Consider the following 24734-nt stretch of genomic DNA (forward strand, 5'->3'; position numbering starts at 1 on the left):
GGGGACCTGGCTTCTCCTTCCTTCAAGGGATCTATAAATTGACTCAAATCTGGGAAGTGGATTTGGAAGGGCCTTGAGTCTCTGTTGTTATGACCTAGGGCAGACTTTTGTACCCTTGCCCTGGAACTTTTCTGCTTATTTAAGTCAAATAAGAATTTGGTGGATTTCCCGTCTATTTGGCTTCTGAAACTCCATGATTATTAGCCAGTGTCAGAGATCTACATGAGTAGAACATTTTGTCCTTTCTTCCCCTTGCTGTTCAGCCTGTCTTTGTTGATTGAGTGCTGCCACGTGGCTTCTTCCTCCCCTGGATCCAATTGTTCCCGTCTCATTTAAGTCCTCCAATTCATTGACCTCAGCTCTCAAGTAAGGTCTGGTATGCAAAGAAGAGCACTAACGGAGCTCTTCAGCGATGCTGGTGCTCCCCTCACGGATTTGTTTCTTATAGTTTTGGTAAAGGGCACATGTTCTGGACCCTCCCATTATGGGAGAGAAGGTTGTACCTGACAGATCGACTGAAGGATTCCAATTGAGCCTCTGAATTCCTTCATCAACAGTAAACCAAGAGATATCAGGCTTTTCCAGCTCATTTACAGTAGATCGTCTTTGGATCCATACTTCAGCCAACCATCCAAACAATCCTTTTTAACACTTTGAGCTCTTATGTTAAATGTAGAATCTCTGCTTAATGCAACATATCAATAAATCCAGCTTAATGTAATTTTATGTTCCTTCCACCATTATCCCACATCCTTAAAATCCATTCTCACAACATGTTCCCCAGACCTCTACTTGTATGAACTTGAAAACTCAAGAAGTTTCTTGGAAGTGTAGTAAACCTGCTCATGGGCCACATTCTGTACCTTACTTCTAGGGGACTGCTTAGACTTGGATCTAATTATAGGCCTGGAGACAGTGGTGAGGTGGGTCCTAAGGAGTGTCAACATTTTCATGCTGAGAAACTGAATCATGAAAGGTCTTTATTTTTTCCATAGGCAGAGCAAGATTAGTTCCCTCCACAGGAAGTGGAGAAGCCAATGCCACTGAGGGTGTGCATAGGGATGCCTCAGTCATGGCTAAGGGTGGGAACTCAACAACTTCTGGCAAAATAAACTCATCAGAATGTTGGGGTTCAATGTCCCCAGTCCCTTCAGACTCCTCCCATATGTCACTGTCCCAATTCACAGGAACTCATATTTCCTAGAGAATCGTAATGTCCGTTTTTAAGATGTTTATTTATCCATTATATGGTATATAACTCTTTAGGTCTTCAGTTCATATTGAAATTTTGGGCAGTATTTTTTTTTTAACTTCCTGAGTTTTGAGGGTTCTTTATGTGTTCTGGATGCAAGTCCTTCATCATATGCATGATTAGTAAATATTTTCTCAGTATTCTGTAATGTCTTTTTATTTTATTAACCATGCTTTTCCAAAAATGAATGTTATAATTTTGATTAAGTTTATTTTATTTTATTTTGCTATAGGTCTGTGTTTTAGGGGTCAGAAATATTTGTATAATAGAAGACCACAGAAATGTTTTCTTCTTGAAGTATTATAGCTTTGGGTGCATTTTTAAAACTGATCCAATTTGACTTATTTTTTGTATACAGTACGATTATAGATCAAAGTTCATTCTTTTGCATATTGAATATTCAATTGTTTTAACATAATATCTCTGATTTACCTCTGTATTATTCTTAAAAATTAGTTTACCGTGAATGTGTGACCCTAGTTTGGAATTTTTATTGGAATCTTTATGCTGTATGATTTGATAGATTTTTCTGTCTGTGGGCCAGTATTGTACTGATTTACTATGTTTTCCAAGTTTTTTGTTTTATACTAGGCCTTTTCCATTTCTATTCGAATTTTAGAATTAGCTTTCCAGTTCATACAAAGACTTGATTGAATTCCCTTCAAACTATAGATCAGTTTGGGGAAAATTGACATTTTGACCACATTGGGTCTTTAACCCAAGAATATATGTTTCTCTCCATTTCTTTAGGTCTTTAATTTCTCTTAATCATGATCTATAGTTTTTATACACATCTCTAATGTTTTCTCAGATCTGTCCTTAAGTCATGTAGTTTTCATTTCAGATTTTGGTTGTTGACTGCTAGTATGTAGGAATACTGCACATTTTTGTGTATTGATCTTACATCCTACAACCTTATTTAAATTCTCTATAGTTGCTTTTTTGTGAACTCATTAGAGTTTCCACACATAGAACCATGTTTGCTGCAGATAAACTGTTGTATCTTTCTTTTAGAGGCTTTCTAATTTTCTATTCATTCTATATCTCATTTCCTTCAACCTCCAGTACAGTATTGAATAGGAATAATATCATTATCTTTGCCTTGTTTGAGAGAAAGTATTTAGTCTTTCCTCATTAAGTATTCTGTTAGCTCATTTTCCTTTTTTTAATATTTATTTTTCAGTTGTAGTTGGACACAATACCTTTATTTATTTTTATGTGGTGCTGAGGATTGAACCCAGACCCTCGCTCATGCTAAGCGAATGCTTTACCGCTGAGCCACAACCCCAGCCCCTCATTTTTCCTTTTTAATAGACATCGTAAGTCAGTTTGATGAAACACCTTTCTGTTGGTAATTTGATGAATTAAATTAAATAGGAATGGGTGTTGTATTGTGTCAAAAGGTTTTTCTGTCCCTCTAGAGATGAGGATATGTTTTTTTTAATTTTTTTCCAGTTTTATTGCTGTTTAATTGATAAAGCTTACATATTTAAGGTATAAACCATGTTTTGATATACATTATGAAATGATTATTACAGTTAAGTTAATTAGCAGGACACATCACCTCACATAGTTGTTTTTTGTTGGTGATGATGGTGGTAAAAAATGCCTATGATCCCCTCTCTAGGAAATTTCAAGTGTACAGCACTTTAATATAGAAAATTACGTTGATTGGAATATTTATATGCTGAAGCACTCTTTGATTTTGGTATGAGCATAATGATGACTTCATAGAATGCATGAGAGAATATATTATCTCCAGTTTTCTAGAAAAGATACATTATTGGAAATTTATCATCTTTATATTCATAGAATTTATTATTGAAGTCTTCTTGACCTCCATATTTTTTTTTTGTTCCATGTTTTTTAAGTAAAATTTGAATTTGTTTGATAGGCATAATTTGGGTTATCTAGTTTTTGTGTACATTTGTGTCTTTGAAAATATTTGTCCAAAGCTGGGCACAGTGGCTCATGCCTATAATCCCAGCAGCTCTAGGAGGATTGTGAGTTCAAAGCCAGCCTCAGCAAAAGCAAGGTTCTTAGCAACTCAGTGAGAACCCTTTCTCTATATAAAATACAAAATAGGGCTGGGGATGTGGCTCAGTGGTTGAGTGCCCCTGAGTTACCTCCTCAGCACCCACCCCCCTCCACAATTTTTTTTCTTTGTGCATTCTGTTGATAAATTTATAGACATAGAATTGATCATAATATTTCTTTCTTGTGCTTTGTTGTTTGTAGAAAGTGATGTTACCTTTCTTGTTCCTCATACTGAAAATTTGTATCTTCTTTTTTGCCCTAATCAATCTTGTTAGAGAATTATCAGTTTTATTGATATTCTAGCTAGCTTTTGGTTTCATTGATTTCTACTTTAAGTTGCTGTTTCATGGATTTCTAGTCTTATTATCATTGGTTTGTTTTTTCTCAGTTTAGTTTGCTCTTCTTTTGGAAAGTCTCAACTTTTGTAAGGTTTATATAATGACTTTTTCTTCTCTTAGGCTTGGTTTAGGAAAATTGAAATTCTCTCATTTTCGGACAAATCAGATCATGACCTGTATAGACAACAGTAGCATATGTTTTCTCAAAGATGAGCTTCTTCACCTTTGAAGTAGGTTTTATTTTTCTAGCAGTCTAAAGGTCAACAAGTAAATTATAAAATGAAAACAATAGTTTATCAAGCTAAACAATACTGTATTCTTTCTTGTATGTGCAATTATAATTCAAAGAGATCTTGATACCAGGCAGAGTGGTACAGGCTTGGGCAGTAGGATCGCAAGTTTGAGGCCAGCCTGGGCAACTTACCCATGAGCCACAACCGTACCCTTCTTTTAAAAATTTAATAACATTTTGATAATTTCTTTGTGCTACTCAGCTTGTAAAGCGTGCTAAGTTTTCTACCTGCCTATTTTATAATGTTGATTATTTGTTACAGTTTGGATTTGCCATACTTTTACTCATTCTTCAGTGGTGAATCCTGAGGTTGCTTACAGTTTTCCCTCATAGCCATAAGAGTGTTTGACTTTAAATTGCCCTTACTTTTGATTCTGTCATAAAACATTATTCCGCCCATTAAAATTCCTTTTAAGATTATTTATATTTTAAATGTTACAGTAATGTATTCCTTTATTTAATCTTCTTACAGTCATTCCTCAAGAAAATAATTCTATTTATGCTTTGACCTTTAGTGTAACTTGTGTTTCTGCTCTTTCTAGGCTAGATTGTAACCTATTTAAGGGAAGAAGATCATGCTTTATGATTTTAATCTTGGCCTCCTTGTTCTCTATTACAGTATGTAATTCAGAGCTTCTTCATGTTAAGCCCTCTGAAAGTTATTAACAAGCCACTAGGTCCCTGGTCAATTTGATGAAATATAATCAAGTCCAGAAACAAGCATTCATGGTTGATAAACCTTAGGCTAATACTGAAATTTTGAAAGTTATTCAAAATAATATTTTAAAGCAGTTCTGTCTAATAGAAATATAATGGGAGCCTCTCATAATTAAAAACTTCCCATTAGCCATATTTAAATAGTTATGATGACGAGAATTAATTTTCGTGCAAATCATTTAACTGATTTTTACTATATTACCATTTCGACATGTATGTTGAGTAATGAGCCCTTTGTACATTTCTTATAATTTGTTACTAAGTCTTGGAAAACTTTCAGATATTTTATGCTTACAGCACATCTTAGTGTGGAATACATGTGTATACACATATAATACAGTGTTATAGTGTATATAGAAATAGTTCTTGATTAGAATTTCTGGGTAATTAGGTTATTATAAAATATAGGTTTATGACTTCTTCCTCATCTAAAGGACTTAACAACTCTAAAGAGAATATTAGAGGAATAAAAATGTGACTTGTCTATACTTTTGTGATAATATCTTGGCATTAGTACTATAATTTGGAATTCTTAGCACAGATCTTCACAAAAATTGTTTCTTGGATGTGAATTTTTAAAAAGCTTTCCAGTTAAGTATAATACCATGAGAAATATAACTTTCATATTTGTTGTATTTTGCTCGTTGTAGGTGTCTACTGCAGATATTTCATCAAATAAGGATGAAGAAGAAAACTCTATGCACAATACAGTTGTGTTGTTTTCTAGTAGTGACAAGTTCACTTTGCATCAGGTTTGAACTTCATCTTTTACTTTTGAACTCTTCCTTGTCCATTTCTACTTTATCCCATACACAAGATAAGCTATTAAAGTGTTTTTAAAATAAAAATAAAATTTGTGTATTCTTTCTTTGTGTGCGTGTGGTCCTGGGGATTGAACCCAGGGCCTTGTGCATGTGAGGCAAGCACTCTACCAACTGAGCTATATCCCCAGCCCAAAATTTGTGTATTCTTAATCACTGCTCTCAAGTAGATACATGTGTTCTTGATTCCAGGATATGTGTGTGGTTTGTGGCAGTTTTGGTCAAGGAGCAGAAGGACGACTACTTGCTTGTTCTCAGTGTGGTCAGTGTTATCATCCATACTGTGTCAGTATTAAGGTAAGTGTGCTGATTTGAAATGAGCTAGCAAAAGCATGTTGTCTTTAATTGATTTGAGTAGTTATGTTTCCCAGTCTTTAAAATTAATCAAGTATTTGTTATATGTATGTGATAATATTTAAATTCATTAAATATTACTTTTAAGTGTTATTTCATGAACTTGACTGCTCTATTAACTTGTGGTTTTAAATTGTGTGAATTTCATGCCATTATCTTAAAAAATAAAACAAAAATATAAGCATTTCATTTGAAGAATTATACTATTTATTGCTAAGGCATTAGGCTTAGTTGATTTATTTTGTCTATAGATCACAAAAGTTGAGAACAACTAAAGTATGTAGTCAGAATTCATTTGTCCATTCTGGTCTTTCCCACATTCAGTTTCCTCAGCCCTCACCCATATATATTTTCTACTTAAGCTGAAAGAAACAGACAGACAGACATATTTAATGTATTTCCATAGTAATAAAGAGCTTGCAGTACTCAGTTTCATTTTTTTAGGTTAGAGACTTACTATGGAACCTTTCATGTAGTAATCATATACTTATTTTAAAAAATACATTTAGATATGGAAGTCTCAGTACCTCAAGTGTTGAACTGAGATTCTGTTTTTGATAACTCAGTGTGAATAAAAGTTATACATTGGAATAAAGTAACAAATGGTCACTAAAATTAAGCAGGGAGGTATAGCTGTAGAACAGGCATCCACTGTGTGCTCCATAGCCAAGTCTGCCTGGTGTGAGCAGGAACCTCAGCTGAATCATCCCAAACTTACAAGTGGTCTTTAGTGCTTCTCTGCTGCCCTGCACTCATGACTGCATTACATCATTGTTTGCTCACGTTGTCAGTATTGGGAACAAATCAGCATGTACTCCCTGGAATTCTTTGCTGATATATACACCAGTGTTTATTTTCTTGGATAATATAGGTTTTTGTGAATTTAGGGATCAAAATGAAAAAGTGCAATTAGTCTATTCAAAGTACAAGTACTAGTACATTTATTTCATATAGTCTTTTAAAAAATTATAGAATATTGAACAAAAAAGAAATACAATACACATTATATAAAGCTAGTTTTAAAAATAGAATTATATGTGCCTAGAAGAAAACAGGGTTTCATTTCTTCGTTGCATCTTTTATAGTCTAATTTTCTAAATTGACTTTATAATACTTACATTTCTGATCTAAGGTCATTGAATAAGACCTTTCAAAATAGAAATTCAAGTTCCGTGGGCTTGATGCTTTACAGCTTTTCTTGCTTAAGATTGGTAGCAGTTTTAGAAGAAGTTCAGATATAAGACTCATATTTAGAGCTTCTGTGAATTTCTTTTAACCCTTTCAACAATTAATTCTCTTTTTATTGGTGAAGTAAAGCTTATATAAGTTAAAACCTGACAGCCAGTACATTGCAAACACTGGTTACTGGCAGAGGTAGGATTTAAGTCTGTTTTCCTAAGTATGTGTGGCTCCTTTTGTACCCTTGACACCATTCTGAGTAGTACAGAATACTAAAACCTCTGTGATTGTGAAATCTATGAATATCTGGAACTATAGTAGAGATGTGAATTATTTCAGCTTAGTTTTTGTTGTGGAAGGCAGTTATTTGTGTATACACTTATAATCTTTCTTGGGTTGGTCTAGAGGGCCTCCATTGTTAGGTGGATAGTCTCAAAAACTTTTTGGTTTAGAACCCTTAACAGTCTTCAGAGTTACTTGAATAAGTTTGTTTATGAGGATTCTGACTATTGAATACCTGCCATCTTAGGAATTGAAACTGGGAATATTTTATAACATTTTATTACTTGTTTTAAAAATACATTTATAAAACTATAAATATATAAAAACTATAAAAATATAACTTGCATGACATTAATGATGTTGTGACTCATCATGTAGCCTTGGAAAATACCTCTGTAGAATTGTGCATGCATTAATGTTCAAGTGACAAATTACATCTTAGTGTTGTGAAAACTGTTTTGCCCTCTAGGCAGTCCTTGGTAACTGCCATTCTAGAAGTGGTTTAGTCTTACTTAAAACATGGCCTTTGCTGGGTGTTGCCTGAATCCCACCACTCCTCCCCAGGGCCTTCACACTCTTGACTGATTGGGTATCATGTGTCTCTAGTCCTGTGTGAGCCTCCTAGAGGTTGTTCTTCCACTGCCTGTGGTCCTTGCTCTGCCTTGTACACGTGCAGCTCAGTGGTCATTCAGGGCCTTCAGGAGAGTTCTGTGTAGATTTCCGGAGCTCTCATTCTATTGCTTCTTCCATTTTAGTATTCTGTCCTGCGAATTCTAACTGCCTCAGCCTTTCTGAACTTACCATGTCTTCTGAACTCAGTGAGACTTTTGTACCAGGGCTGTCCCTTCCTGGGTAGTGTTGTGGAAGAAGTTTATAGACACATTAACATAGGACTGACCTTACATGTTTCCTTCTTCTCAGACACCACAGTCTTGTACTCCATGGTGTCTAGTATTTGAAAGCTGTGGTTTCATGCATTTTGGTCATTTACTTGGTTTCTTATTATGGGAGAGAGGACAGGTCCCAGTTCATCATAGCTGAAGCAGATACTCATTGCAGATTCTGAAACATACCTGTCACAACTTCAGACATGGTGCCATAAGTAGAACCCGAAGAGCTTTAAAAAATGAAGATTATACCAGTTCAATAGAACAAAGATGAATCAATGGCAGACATCTGTCATCTAGGGTCAGAGGCAGTTCAGCACAGCCATGCTCATGTGTCAAATATGGTGGCGCGCGCACACACACACACACACACACACACAAAGTATGGTAGCACAGTCATACTACTATGTCAATTGTATTGGGAAGCCAGAAGGTCTTGATCGGCCACAGCAGTTTCGGTGGACATGGCTGGAAACCAGACTGCTACACCAGGAAGAGTGAATACAGGACCGGGAGTGGCTCAGGTGGAGCACTTCCCTAGATGCAGTGGATCCTGGGTTTCATCCCCATCCCACTTGTCCCCAAAGAGAGAGAGAACATAAACTGAGTAGAGAATTTGGCTATAAAGGACCATGAAGTAGGCTTCTTTGAAATGGAGACCCATTTCAAAAATTGTACAATTTTAGATCTGCCTCCCACTTTATCTGTTCTAAGCAGGGGTTAGTGTACCATGGCTCGCAGGCTACATCCGGCCCACTGCCCACTTTGGCACATAAACTTCCTTTATAACATAGTGGTGCTCTTTGGTTTACATATGTCTACAGTGGCTTTTGCTCAGCCATGGCAGACTCTGTAGTTGCAAAAGACACATGGCCCAGAAAACCTTGAGTGTTTACTGTCTGCCCATTTACAGAAAACACTGGGTGACTGCTACCCTGCTTTTCCAGTCTCTTTTTTCAATTTGGGTAAATGATAAATTATAACTTGGTAATCTAAGGCTAATTTTAAAAACCAACAGAATATCAAAGTAATACACATACATGTTTTAAAAATAAAAAATCAAGAGCCTTGATGGCTCTGTGGTACACACCTGTAATCCCACAGATTTGGTAGGCTGAGGCAAGAGGATCACAAGTTCAAGGCCAGCTTTAGCAATTCAGCAAGACCCAGTCTCAAAAAATAAAAAAAAAGGATAAAGGTTGTATGTTTTCTCGCATATGTAGAAGCTAGTGGAAAAAGGAAAAATGGGGAATATTTCTTGAAAATTGAAAGGAGGTCAGTAGAGCACAGGAAAGAGACCTAGAGGAGAGGAGAAGAGAGGAGAAAGGGGAAATACTGGGGAATGATGTTGGTCAAATCATATTGTTTTATTGTGTGCATGTACGACTGTGTGACATTAGACCCCATCGTTAGGTACAACTGTAATGCACCAATAAAAATATGGAAACAATAAAAAAGGAGACTGGGGAGGTAGCTTAGTGATAAAGTACGCCTGGGTTCAATCCCCAGCACCAAAAAACAAATAAAAGCCTCATGCTAAACCTCCAGCCCCTGTCTCACTCTCACCCCACACTTGAAGCAACCACTTCTATTCCTTTGGGGACTCTGTTCCTGTAAATAATTCTATAATTCTTAATAATAAGCCAGTGCTACCACCTTATCAGTGTTAGAGATTGTTGACTTCCTGATCTGAATAAATGAGTTCTGATTTAACTCAGCCTACACTCCCTGGCTCCCCCTAGCATTCTCCCAATATAGCTGTTACTATGTATATTAATAAAGCTGATTATGACTCAGTAAATGTTTGCTGCAGAACTAAGTAATATGCTGTGACTTTGTTTTTCATGGAATTTTTGATAGCAAGAAGACAAATATTATTAGTGACTATTCTTATTTTGTCATTGTTTTTACCTGCTATAGATGCACCATCACATCAGATTATTTGGTCATTTCCTTTTTTTCCTGGAATAGTGCTCCTTCTTCCAGAACCTATTGTTCCACTCTTCTCTGTGCCAGAAGCTCCTGGGTGTGGCTGTGTTGTCATCCTTAACCTGGGCTCGTGTTCTGTGGGTTTCTTGCTTTTTAAATCCTGCGTCTTCCTTTTCTTGGTATGTGTCCTCAATTCATTCCATGTATCTCCAAGGAACTTTCTTAAGAGTATGGTGGAGCTGAAAGCTTGAGTTCTCCTGTGTCTAATTGGCATTCTACTTTCTTACTAAGTTGCTTGTTTAGGTAGGTGAAGAATTGTGTGCTGAAACATTTTCCCGTTTCAGAATTTGGAAACTCCTATTCTCCTTTAGTATCTGTGGTATTGGAAAGCTTGATGCCATCCTGGTAGTTGTTCCTTTGAATTTAACTCTCTTTTTTTCCTTTCTGGGAGCTTTCAGATGTTCTTATTCTACACAATCTGAAATTTTTACATTTTTTGCTTGCTATTATATTGTGATGCAGGACTTGAGTCTTTTGAGAGCTTTCAGAGTTGGTACCAAATTGATAATAATGCATGATATGGCTTCTTCAAGGAGTTTACCAGGAATCTAGAGATTTTCAAAATTTCTGCTAACTCAGACCCCCGAGATAGGAGAATAAAGATAGGGGTGAAGGTGAACTTCAAAAATCCTGCTTCATAGCCTAAAACTCCTTGAAGACCATACAGTGTCACTGAGAACTCGTGTTTTACCTTGACTTATTTATTTTGATTTTTCTCTTAGCATTTTTATTGATTTTAATAGACAAGTCCCCACTCCATGTATACAAGCTGAAGAGGCCTGGGATGAATGAAAATAACACAGATGGAGAGTTAGTGACTATAGTTTCAAATCCTGAGTCAATAGTAAAGGGGCAGCTTACATGATTTCTTTAAAATCAAGTCACCATGTCTATTGAAATAGTGAAATTAAATCTACAGCAATAGGTAGTTGTATGGACTTAGAAAGTCATCAGACTGTGTGCTGCTTTCAATTATCCTGCTAGACCGGTGGGCTCCTAGAAGTATTTGAGTGTGCCCTGCCCAGTATTGGGCCCCCAACCTTAGCTAGCTGTTTGCCTCTCTTCTGCTTCTAGGTACGTAGGCTCCAGTTTACTTATAATAGTGTTGATTATGCAAAATGAGATCTGAGTTAATATAGAAGTCATGGTATGGTGGTGTCATTTTTACAGATCACTAAAGTGGTTCTCAGCAAAGGCTGGAGGTGTCTGGAATGTACTGTGTGTGAGGCCTGTGGGAAGGCGACTGACCCAGGAAGACTCCTGCTGTGTGATGACTGTGACATAAGTTACCATACCTACTGCCTGGACCCACCTTTGCAAACAGTTCCTAAAGGAGGCTGGAAGTGCAAATGGTATTCTAGCATTTGTGTTTCCTTGTCAATCTTTCAGGTGCAGAACTTTCTTGCATCATTTCAGTTTGAAAAATTACCCATGTATGTTTATTATTATGTAGCACACATTTGCTATCCTAGATATTATCAGAAAATTTTTCACATGTGTTTTAAATGATTTCCCCTTATTTTGTCCATGTGTAGCTTCCTGAGTGAAATGACTAAATATGTAAATAAAATGGGAACTTTTGGGGGGATTTGGATTTCAGGTGTGTTTGGTGCAGACACTGTGGAGCTACATCTGCAGGTCTGAGATGTGAATGGCAGAACAATTACACACAGTGTGCCCCCTGTGCCAGCTTGTCTTCCTGCCCAGTCTGCTATCGAAACTACAGAGAAGAAGACCTTATTCTGCAGTGCAGACAATGTGATAGGTACTGTGCTGTTCTTCAGTGTAATCAAAGGAACTGAGAAAATAACTTTTCCTTTGATCACTTATTTAAGGGACAAAACTTTCTGCTTTCCAAATTTTTAATCAGCTAGGAGCTTACAGAAGTGATTTTCTGGTTTAAATTCTTGATTCTGAAGATTTTTAACGGGAACCTTTTTGAAGGTTTATGAGTCCTGTAGAATTAAATACAGAATTATGTGCATTTTCTTATGGAGGGTTTCTGATTCTCTTACTAAATTCTATAAGTGGTCTCACAGTTCTGTTTTTTAAACTATTTTTACTTAATGCTCTAGGTAATAAATAGCTAGATATTAGATAAATATTCTTTCTCTTCATAAGTAGTATGTGTGTGTAGCTTCCAAGAATATTTTCTTTGGTATAGTATTGTGCCCTGTTTGCAGTTAAGCATTGTACACAAAATATCAGTAACAGTATTATTGCGTTAGAACTCTGCCTACAAACTGTGTCCAAGTCCAGACAATTCCTTGCCTTATTTCCCAATTATGGTTGCACATGACTTTATGTATAGAGTTATAGCTACTTCAAGTCAGATATATCCTATAGAGTACACATGTACCATACCATTGAATTCTTTTAAATCCCTTTGTGCTTACCCTGACTAGCTTCATTGCTGTCTTTAATAATTCAGTATATGAAAGAAAAAACAAAAAAAATCAGAATATGATCAGAAAATGTTATCATACCCTTGTTAGATAATGCACACCTGTTTCCTCCCTAGTACACAATCTCTTTTCTGTATCATGAAATTTCTTATGGGTCAATAGTTATATGGGATAGATAGTAGGAGCATGTAAGGCTTAGGGCTTTTAAATTTGAAGACTATCAATCAACTCCTTGTAGTTTTTAAAAGGAAATGGCTCTTAATGTTCAATTCCTTTTAAATGTATTAATATGGTTTTTTTAGATGGATGCACGCAGTTTGTCAAAACTTAAATACTGAAGAGGAAGTGGAAAATGTAGCAGACATTGGTTTTGATTGTAGCATGTGCAGACCCTATATGCCTGCATCAAATGGTAAGAGAACAATTTAAAGTAAGAGTCCATTCTGTCCTGCAGCTCACTTACACATTGCTGTCCAAGATGAATTGTGAACCTATTATTTGGACAAGTATTTTATGGAAAATGTTATTTTGTGTATTAAATTAATTCTTATTATCCCAACTGATTTACTGAAACAGTGTGCAGAAAGGGAGAAAACGAAGCATACATACACCTACCTGTAGGATACAGCTCTGCCTACGGGGAGCATGCTCTCTTGGCACAGCCAGCAGCATGGAGCAGTCCAGTGTACTGCTCCATTCTCTGCCCCTTTCCCAGACACATACTGTCTCCTTCACCATTCCTCCTTGCTGCGTTCAGTTCCTGTTATTTTAAAGTGCTGTTAGCACTCTGTAGTATCCAAGCATTTATTTCAGTAAAATGAGTATAGAAGCTGAATTTTTAATCACACGTCTTTAAATACACTTTTTTTCTGGAAAAAAAAAATTACCTGAATTCTTTTTCATTTCAGTGCCTTCCTCAGACTGCTGCGAATCTTCACTGGTAGCACAAATTGTCACAAAAGTAAAAGAGCTAGGTAAAATTTGAAATGCTTTATTTGTTCTTTAGAAAAAGCTCATACATGCTTTATTTTTATATAATTAACTGGCTTTCCGCATACTTTATCAAACCTGCCTTAGTCATACTAGTGTTCATTGTAAATTTCCTGATGTTGTTAATTTCTGTAATTGACATATAAAATGTTCATCTTATCTAGTTTTACTGGGGTAGTATTCCAATAAATTTCACCAAATTGGCAATGAAAATAACAATACTTAGAGTAGCTATTAATGCCTTGCTTGCTTTGGCTTTATCAATATATTACAGTGCTTAGTTATCATTGAGCAGAAAAGAAGGCCTAGTTAGCAAACAGGCTCCATTTGAGTTAATTCAGTGTTGTATTCTTGTTTTTCCACAGTAGCCTAGAATAGTGATTCATATATTATTATTAAACAGTTATTCTTGTGTTTTATATACTATGGTGCAAAGATATTTGGGTGGTATAGGAATTATTCTAATGAACAGTGGTTTTGTACATTTAAAAGTGGAACCTGCAGGATTTGTACACATTGACTCCCTTTCCCTGAAAGTGAGCATATCAATGGTTTGGTTTCCCAATGGGCTTCTAGAGTGTTCTTGATGCCTGATGTGCATTGCCTCCTTTCTTTGGTCTTTTCTAAGAAGAGGCTGATGGTCCAGCAGCTGGCATACTGCTTGCAGCCTCAGGGCATTTCTTCTAAATCCTATGTGACACCACGTTCACACAGAGATGCCAGATTGAAAACTTAGAGGCAGCCCTTCTGCCTGTCAGCCAGGAAGATTTGGCCAGTTGTTCCCAGTTTTAATTATTTATGTATTTCATAGTTACTTGCTGTATGAAACTATTGTTGCATTCCTTTCATGCATATTTTGGAATAATTTATCAGTCAAATCTAAAATTGAAAGTTTAAATTTGTATTCCTGGGATTCTGTGATTTCAGATCCACCTAAGACCTACACCCAGGATGGTGTGTGTTTGACTGAATCAGGGATGACTCAGTTACAGAGCCTCACAGTTACAGTTCCAAGAAGAAAACGGTCAAAACCAAAATTGAAATTGAAGATTATAAATCAGAATAGTGTGGCTGTTCTTCAGACCCCTCCAGACATCCAGTCAGAGCATTCAAGGGATGGTGAAATGGATGATAGTCGAGGTAATACTGAGTTACTTTTCTTGGAATACATGCACAGAATTAGTGCATAAAATTACTTGGGAAACACACGTGATTTATAAGGGTAAATCATACTGCCTTTTCTAAATGCCTCTTGCTTTCTTGTATCCATCTACAACACACTTACTTATAGAAATTTCTAGGAACACTGCATCTGAGCCAGTTGCAGAGTCAGAGAACTTGACTTCAAATCCACTAGGTACCAGCATAAGCTGCTTCAGATCCTGTAAACCTGGATGCTGTGCTTAGGTTAAGGTAGAATTTGATCTGTACATTCTATAAATGGAAAAATTGTTACGAATATTACTTCAGTTATACATTTGTATTCACAGGTACTCATAAATCATTGATTCATAAAGCATAGATATCTTAAGATTTTCCATAGCTGAATTCTTTTAAGATAACCAAAAATTTTTACTAGTAATATTAAATTCACTATGAGTCATGTTTTGGCTTATCTCCAGAGAAGGTCACTATGAGATTTTTTATTTTTAGGGTTGTTTTAGTCAGTTTTTTTTTTTTTTTTTTTTTTCCTGCCGTGTCCAAAGACATGTCAAGCACAATTTTAGAGGAGGAAAAGTTTATTTGGGGGCTCATGGTTTCAGCAGTCTCAGTCTATGCACAGTCTGCTCCATTTCTTGGGGCTTGAGGTAAGGCAGAATATCATGGTGGAAGAGTATGGTGGAGGTCCATGGCTCACATGTTGATCAGAAAGCAGAAAGAGAATCACTTGCCAGATACAAAATAGATATCCCCAAAGGCATGTCCCCAATGCCCACCTCCTCTAGCCATACCCTACCTGCCTTCGGTTACCACTCAGTTAATTCCTCTGAGGGCATTAATTCACCAATTGGGTTAATCCAAAGCTCTCATAACCCCAGTCATTTTACCCAGTCATTTACCAGTCATGTTTTTGCATTGTCTCATCCGTGAATTTTTGTGGGAGACACCTCATATCTAAACTGTAATAAAGGTAATTGTTTCTTTTCAGCTGATTTAAAAATAATTAGTTTTGTTTCATTATTGAATGTATAGTACAAGCCAGATGTTGAAAGTTATGTCATTGAACAAAGTAGATAAAATCCTCTGCTTATGGAGCTTACATTTTAGTGTTATGGAAAAGGACTACTGAAATAAAAACCCCTCATAACATTAAATCAGTTATTTGTAATGCATTTGGTAAATATTAAGGGAAAAGTAAGCGGTTAAACAAATTGAAAGTGTAGACAATGGTGTCATGGGGTCAGATGAACTGAAAGTGATACTTAAGCACAGACTCTAAGGGGGTGAGTGTGTAAACCTCTTGATAACCTGAGGGCTGAGCATCCCAGACAATAACAAAGGCAGGCCAAAGGTCCTAGGAGAAAGTGTGCCGAGCATTTTTGAGGAATGCTGTGAAGACTACCATGTCTGCAGAGTGAACTAAGCGGACAGTCAGATGCAATAAGAGCTGAGGTGTTGGTGAGGACGGTCCCTCTGGAGATCATGCAGGACAGATGGGTGAAGGAGTCTACATTCATCAGAGTGGAATGGGGGTGGGGTACTCATTGAGTTTCTGAAGTACAAGGGCATGATCTCACTTGAAGAAAATCTGTCTGCTGTGATGTGAATAGACAGTTAGGTTTTAGAGATGCAGTAGCTAGATCATACAGGAGGCTGCACTCATTGTCCAGGTGAAGAGCAGTCATCACCTGCAAAGGAATTATCTTTTATTCCTAATTATTTACCATCTGATCCTCACATTTCTGTAGTAGTAGTGTTTTGGGGGGAGGTTTTTATTGCTTATGTGAAAGTGATTTTCAAATACTGTGGAACAGAATATAATTATAAAGTGTATCAAAACTTTTGGGTTGTGTAGCAGCAGCAGCAGCAGCAGCAGTAGTAGTAGTCGTCGTCGTCGTCGTCGTCGTCGTCGTCGTCCATGTGTCTAGGAGGACACTGAGAAATTTCAGTTTCCAAAGATATTAAAATCTGTCTGAAAAAGGGTTACATCCATAGTCACTTAAGTTTGGGAAGTGCTGCATTTTATGTAATATGAAAGGTTTCTTGATAGCACACATTATTTTCCAACTTATGAGATTATAGAACCTTTTAAAAATAAAAGAACAAAAACCCTTAGAAAGTTTTCTATGTGGCTACCATTGTGTAGAGAAATACTATGAGAAATGTGTGGTATATTTCATTTTTATATTCTCTTAATGACCCTTGTCAGGGTAACAGAAAATCAGTTGAAAAATGACCCTTGCCTTTTTTCTATTCATGTGGTGAGATAGTCATCTTTAATTTTATTTACTGAATCTGTCTTTAGTTTCACTGAATTTGAAAGAACATGATTGTTGTTTAATATGTTGGATGTGGAAGATGTTAATAAAGACAATGTTACAGTTGAAAGGATTGATTAAGCAATATTTTCCCGACTATTCCTTATGCTCATTTGTATCTCAGGATCTCAAAACCTTTGTGAAAGGAGAGGTGTCTTCCTTAGGGATGAGATTAATGATTGTTGTTAACTAAATAAAAATCCTTTTTTAAAATTTAGCATGCCCACACTTTGCTATCCTGAGAAAACATGTATGTATATGTGCACACACATGCTTAAAATGAGTTTTGTGGTTTTTAGGTATGCTTAAACTGGAAAAAAACAAATCAAAGAGTATATGCTGTTTAAAATGCAACAAATATTTGATTTAATAGACAGTTCAGCTAACATGTTGACTATTTTTTTCCAATTAATTTTATGTATTTTTAGTACTGGGCATGCTTGACCTCGGGCATTGTTTGCACTTTCTCTTTGTTTATTTAACTTCTTTTTTTTAAAGATTCTACATATAAGTGAGATCAAAGAGTATTTTTCTATGCCTAGCTCATTTCACTTAGCATTATGTCCTCTGGGTTCATCTGTGTTGCAAATGGCATTATTCTTCTTTTTAAAATCTGAACAGTGATCCATTGTATCTATTCAAATGTACATATGTGTATTTATATATACATATGTATGTGTTGATGTGCATTTTACAATTTATATGTTCATCTGTCTTTGGACACAGAGGTTCTTTCCATATCTTGGCTATTTTGAATAATACTGCCATGAACTGAGGAATGCAGATATTTCTGTGAGGTGCTGATTTCATTTTGGTGTGGGGGTTATATATCCAAAGGAGGGGTTGCTGAGTCTTGTAGTAGTTGTATTTTTCTTTATTTTTGAGAAACCTCTTTACTATTGTTTTCCACTACAGTTTCCCACCAGCAGCTTATAAGGGTTCCCTTTTCTCCATATCTTCATATTCAAGTTATTTTTCATCATTTGGTTAAAAGCTCTTCTAACATATATGAAATGACATGTCACTTTGATTTTAATTTGCATTTTCCTGTTGTTTGATGATATGGAGCACCAGTTATATACTTTTGCCTCATTCTAGTCTTTGGAAAAATCTATTCAGGTCCTTTGCCCATTTTTAAATTTTTTATTAGAGTAAGCTCTAATATATAGTAGTTGGGTTCATCCTGATATACTCATACATGCATAGAAATCAATTTCAATTCATGATTCCCCCCTTCCTTTTCCTATTTTTAATTGTATTTGTTGCTTTGTTTTTATTCTTTGCTCTTGGGTTGTGTGATTTTTTTCCCCCATATATTAGCCCTTTATGTGATAAGATTTATGGTTTGCACATATTTTCCCCAAACCCATGTAATGCCTTCCATTATGCTAATTATTCCTTTTGCCATGCTGGAACTTTTCGTGTAACAAAGTTCTACTAGTTTATTTTTGCTTTTGATCCCTCTGATTTCAGTGAGTATCCAGAAAGTCATCGCCAAGGAACTTTCCCCATTTACTTCTAGGATCTTTATGGTTCCAGGTTGTGCATTTAGATCTTTAATAATTTTTAGTTGATTTTTGGATGTGGTATGTAAATAAGCATCACATTTTATTCTTTGCTTATGAATATGTAGTTGTACCAGGACAGTTTTTTATTGAAGAGATTACCTTTTTCCCCTATTTTGTCTTTTGGTAAGTTTGTTAAAAAGGAATTGATTATATTTTGGGGCTTATTTCTGGGTTTTCTATTTCTGTTCCTGTAGTTTCTCTGGTTTTATGTTAATACTATACCATTTGATTACCAGAACTTTGAAATATAATTCGAAAGTCGGTAGTGCGATGCTTCCACTTGTTTTGTCTCCTGGAATTTTTGTGATTCTGTCCAAACTTTAGAATCATTTTTTCCATTTTTGTGAATATTGCCATTGAAATTTTGATAGACATTATGGGAATCTGCATATTTCCTTGGATGGTACACAGATTTTAACAGTATTCTTCCATTCCACAAACATGGGATTTCTGTTTATTTATATCTTCTGTTTCTTACACCGTTATCTCCTAATTTTTGTGTACAGATCTTCAACTTTAAAAAAAAATTTAAGTTATTGATAGACCTTTATTTATCTTTTATTTATTTATTTAATATGGTGCTGAGAATCAAACCCAGTGCCTCACACATGTCAGGCAAGTGCGCTACTGCTGAGCCCCATCCCCAGCCCAGATCTTCAATGGAATTCTTTTTTTTTTTTTTTTTTTTTTTTTTTGGTGGTGGGTGGTGCTGAGGTTTTAACCCATGGCTTTGTGCATGTAAGGCAAGCATTCTGCCTACTGAGCTATATCTGCAGCCCTGGAATTGTTTTCTTTATTTCTTTTTTGGATAAAGCATTATTGGTATAAAGAGATGAAACTGATTTTCATATGTTGGTTTCATATTCTGTTGTTTAACCAAAATCACTTATTCTAATAATTTTCCTGGGAGTCTTTAGGGTTTTCCTCATATGGGATCATGCCATCTGTAAATAGATATAATTTTATTACTTTTCTGACTGTATGCATTTTGTTTTTCTTGTCACATTTCTTTTATTAGTCCTTCCTAGTAGTATGTTTTATAGAAGTAGGTGAGAGAGGGCATCCTTGCTGTGTATCAGATATTTGAGAAAAGCTTTCAGTTTTTTTCCCACTGGAGGCTTGTTTTTGAATAGGTAATATCTGTACATGATATTAAAGAATGCCCCCCCCCCAAATACACAGGTTCCAAAGAGTAAATGATGAAAACTTCCCAACCACCCTATCTAAAGAGAACCACTGTTTTCTTATAATATTCCAGAGATTTGTTTTCTCTGGAATATTATTTATTCATGTACAAACCTGTATTCATGGGAGAGTTTCTCATATATGGGCAATATGGTACTTTCCTGCATTGTAGTCTGTGGAGCTGGAAGGCCCAAGTGAAGATGCTGGTTAGGAGAATTATCAACTTCCATGATGGTGGTCATGCTAAATGGTACTGCACATCCCACTATGAGCTATTTATCTCGAATGTGTGCTTCTTGTGTCACTGGGGGAGAGGGTCTCACTTGTAAAGTGCTATCTTAATTTCACTGCTCCTGTGCACTCTCTTTGGAGTGAATGCATCCAGTGTTGTTTTGGACCACGAAGCATCAGACATGATTGATTTTTGGCATTCTCTCCTTACTCTCGTCCTGGGGACTGTCTTTGTTCCTATGCTGCATCACGTGTTTTCTGTGGCTTCGGATATTCCTTTCTCTTGTTCCTTGCCCTCATTTTGGTAGAGTATATCTTCCATTGTTTACTGAGAGAGAGTGAATGTAAGGAATGCATATTTGAGGAATTATACACTTCTGAAAATGTATTTATTTTACCTTCTTTCCTGCTTGATCTTTTCTAGGTTGGAAACACATTTTCTTTTAGCATTTGGAAGTCTTTATTCTGTTGTCTTTATATAAGGAGAACTCGATTCTCTGTGACCTGTGACCTGTTTTCTCTGGAAGCTGTTGGAATTTCAGGAAATTCTTGGTCTCAATGTTCTGTGATTTCTCTCTCTCTCTCTCTCTCTCTCTCTCTCTCTCTCTCTCTCTCTCTCTCTCCCCCTCTCCCCACTTTCCTCTACTTGGGTATTTTTGTGTGCTCTCTCAGGCACTGATGGTGTCTTTCAGTCTGCTGCCTTGTGCTTATCAGTGTTGGAAACGCTTGATGTGTCGTATGATTTCTCCCTGCATCATCCTCTCCTCTCATTCCCAGAGTTGGTATTTAGACATGAAACCTACTCATCTGGTTTCTCTGTTTTTCATTCTTGCCCCTCTACTGGATCTTTGTTTTGGTTTTGGTTACCATGTATGAATTTCCACAACCTAGCTTTCTTCCGTTTGCTGTGATTGGTATGGAACTCAGGGTCCCCAGCATATTCTAGGCAAAGTGCTAATAAACAGTATCAAATTGTCCTCAAATAACAAACTTGTTATGTGTAATATTTAGTGAGGAAAAGAAATAAAAGTTCTTTGATAAACTTTTTTCTTTTAGCACAATGTAAAGCATGTACAGAATTGAAAAAGTTTGATTACCATATTGTGAAAATTGCATTTCTGAAATGTGAATTTTTATGTATATTACTTGATTTTAGTTACTTTGGCCAGTGAAATATTTATTAACACATGTTATGTACCATGCTAAAGATACAGCTGGTATAGAAAAGTCTTAGTACCTATTTTCATGGAGAATGTTGTCTTTCAGGGCCACAGACTTTAGAAAATCAGTGAAAATGAAGTATAACATCAGTGCATAGCATCATGGATCCGTGGGACATAGCCTTCTCTAGATATCAGGAATTCTTTAATACAATGATGGTTAGAATAAATCTTGAAAAGAGGAATCAAAGAAAGCAGTGATTGAGAGAAGTAGAAAGAAGCTTGATAAATTTGAGGACTGAACATGGTTTACCATAGTAGGAATATGATGAAACTGGCGAGTTTACAGGAGACTGTTACAATGAACTTCAAAATTTTCACTTTATTTTGAGGGTGTTGGGAAGACGTGAAAGGATTTGAAACAGAAAATTGATACATATTTATATAAAGACCATTTATGCTACAATTTAAAGAATTGATTGGATAGTTGTAAGCATTGGGCCAGGAATAAGAGAGGAGGTTATTGTAGTAAATTATCTGCTAGATTGAACAAAGATGGTGGTAGGGAGAAATAAACTGCTTTTGAGACAAACTGAGAAGTCTTGATTGTGGGAGAAAAGAGATTAGGGATTGTCAAGTCTTCTTCCAGGTTCCTTCTTCCTTGGGTTGCTTTTGTCTTTTAATGGTGATGGGTGACACAGGGAAGGGAGGGGTCATCTTAGAATCTGTATGCGTGGTTTTCAGTGATCAAGCAGCACCCAACTGTAGCTGTAGTTGGAGCTCTGAGGAGAGCTCTGGGTTAGAGAGAGCCTTGAGGTCTGGGACCTGGAGACATAATTAAAGGCTAGTGAGTGGTTTATAAAGTGCAAATTGGTTAATAATTGTCTTTTGAGCTTGCTCTCTGGGTCTAGTTTTATTTGCCAAGAGCATTGTGCAAACATTTCTACCACCAGTTGGTGCCTCTTGGGACTTCTTTCTCTACTTTTCCTGTCTTCTGGGGTACTTGACTAGAATGGCTTGGTGGCCTCTTTGCTTTGTATTTCCCTTTAGCTAGGGATCGTGTGTTTGTTAAATTTTTCCAGTTTCATCCATAGATTTACTTCTTTTCCAGAAGGAGAACTTATGGATTGTGATGGAAAATCAGAATCTAGTCCTGAGCGAGAAGCTGTGGATGACGAAGCAAAGGGAGTAGAAGGAACAGATGGTGTCAAAAAGAGAAAAAGGAAGCCATACAGACCAGGTGAAGTTCTAATGTAATCAAAACTGGCCACTTTAAGAGGATATTGGGAACCTCAGTTATAACTGAATATCAGGATGAGGCATAGCATCTTAACCACTGTCTAAAACTTGTGTTTATAGATACAGAATTGACTTCTTGAGTGTGCTTTGTAGATGACAAATTCTTTAGGCTGAGTGTCTATGTAACAAATTATTATTATTGCCTTACTCTAAATTTAATTCTTCTAAAAAATGCTTTACTGGATTGCTTTTTACTTACAGTTGCTGTCTAGGACCAGTTATGTTTTTCTGCTGATGAGTACATTTGTCTTACTTTTCAGCATTCACTTTCTAATATTTTTACTTTTTAAAAACTTATGTCAGCATTTATGCAGGAGTGCCAGTAAGCACAGTATGAGTGTGAACAAGAAAGGTTCTTATTCTTCCTAGTATTTATAGTCCCCTTAATATGTAACAGACTGAGAACTTCCTTATTTTCTGTCTTTCTTAGGGGCAGAGGGGAAAACTGCCTTGCTTGTCAGATTTTATTTACCTTACTGAAAAAAAATTATGGGAATACCACAATACAGAAATTGTAGGCCGTATTTTAACATCATTTATTAATGTCTGTTTATCAGTAAATGAGGTATTAAATTGAATCAGTACAATCTTTATTCTTCTGATGGCTTATATTTTATTAAAATATAATGGACCACATCCATTATAAGGACTGGGGATCAGTTTCCTTCAGGTCATCGTCATGGTGTGCTCCGTTTTGTTCTAATCATTGGGCCTACAAGTGCTCTTAGTCAAGTCAGACGTTGCAGATTCTCTCTGGAACTTGGATGTTTCATTTTGTTTTCTTTTTGTGGTTCACGGGAAGTTGTCCCTTTAATTGAGGGGCCATGAGGTCACACAGTATATCGCCTGATGACTTTATCATTTAGCCACAGCTGATAATGTTGACTGGGACAGAACTTCATTCTGACTTAGTTTGCAGGCACTTAGGACATGTATATGAGGACATGCTGTACATTATCCATATTTTACCAGTGAGGGAACTGGGGCACTGAAAAATTAAATAAACTGCCCGAATTTAGTTATTGAATAGAATTATGTAGCCTGACTCCAGATTCTGAACTTTTAACGACAGCATTCTGTGTATCGGGTCCGAAGGTCCTATTAGTAAGGAAGAGCTAGACTTGGTCCCCTGAAGCATTCTTCACTAGTGAGTGTGTCATCTAGTCTCATTATGATTATTATGTTTATCATGATTAGCCTCAGTGTACAGATACTGTGAGGTGTGAGCTGATCACACATGAGCACAATCCATGATTCAGGACCTGCTTGGCCTTGTCTGGAGGAGGACCTGCATACAATACAAGTCTTTCTCTACTCTAGCAGAGTTGGATTCTTGTTTGATTAGTGATAGCAATGGCTTTGACTTTTAGTTTTTACTTATTTCCATCCTTTTCTATTTTATATAAAAATGAGTTTGTTGATTTAGATTAGACCAGACTAAATTTTGGAAAATGCCTTAGTGTTAAACACAGACATTTCATACTACTTACTGTAGAACTATAGGGAGAAGTTGATTATTTATCTGTTTACCCAATTTCTTTTTTGGATAGGCATTGGTGGATTCATGGTGCGGCAAAGAAGTCGAACTGGGCAAGGAAAAACCAAAAGATCCGTGATCAGAAAAGATTCCTCAGGCTCTATTTCTGAGCAGTTACCTAGCAGAGATGATGGTATGGTACTGATTTTGTTTGATATAACCCCCTAAGTCTTGGTATTTCTATTAGAACCATTTTAAATAATGCTACCATCATGATCTTTTTTTTTTTTTAAATATTTATTTTATTTTTAGTTTTCGGCGGGCACAACATATTTGTTTGTATGTGGTGCTGAGGATCGAACCCGGGCCGCACGCATGCCAGGCGAGCGCGCTACTTCTTGAGCCACATCCCCAGCCCCCATCATGATCTTATTGCCTTTTACTGATCAAAGGATTTGAGTGCCTGTAGATTTCAGACTTAGTATATAGTAGTCAAATTTGATAAGGACATGGTTTAAATCCAATAAACTTTATTTCTTTGAGTAATTTTTTTTTAACCCTCTTTTTCTTTTGGTTCTGGGGATTAAACCCAGGGCTTTATGCTTGCTATGTATACATATTACCCTGAGCTACCAGACCCTTGTAAATTTTTTTAAAGCACCCCTCCCCATATTAAATATATTTCCTGTATTAAATATAAACTGCAGGCACTGAGAATCAGTTGGTTAAACTGATCTGGTAACCTCAGCAGAGGCCTTCCTTTGCCTGCCTTATGTACTTTGCATAAAACTT

At 36.3% G+C, this 24734-nt stretch overlaps 1 protein-coding gene across 2 annotated transcripts in view; it reads left to right on the forward strand.

Moving 5' to 3' along the window:
• Nucleotides 1-24734, forward strand: part of Kmt2c (lysine methyltransferase 2C) — a 269564-nt gene that overhangs the window by 183163 nt on the left and 61667 nt on the right. For both annotated transcript variants that reach the window (XM_026413840.2, XM_026413847.2), the window contains exons 17-25: nt 5287-5388; nt 5650-5754; nt 11319-11500; nt 11749-11913; nt 12856-12965; nt 13462-13527; nt 14471-14683; nt 22278-22406; nt 24016-24135. In XM_026413840.2, the coding sequence (XP_026269625.2) occupies nt 5287-5388; nt 5650-5754; nt 11319-11500; nt 11749-11913; nt 12856-12965; nt 13462-13527; nt 14471-14683; nt 22278-22406; nt 24016-24135 (1192 nt within the window). The remainder of the gene's footprint in view (nt 1-5286; nt 5389-5649; nt 5755-11318; nt 11501-11748; nt 11914-12855; nt 12966-13461; nt 13528-14470; nt 14684-22277; nt 22407-24015; nt 24136-24734) is intronic.

The sequence above is a fragment of the Urocitellus parryii genome, chromosome 3, assembly GCF_045843805.1.
Source record: "Urocitellus parryii isolate mUroPar1 chromosome 3, mUroPar1.hap1, whole genome shotgun sequence".
Lineage (NCBI taxonomy): Eukaryota > Metazoa > Chordata > Mammalia > Rodentia > Sciuridae > Urocitellus > Urocitellus parryii.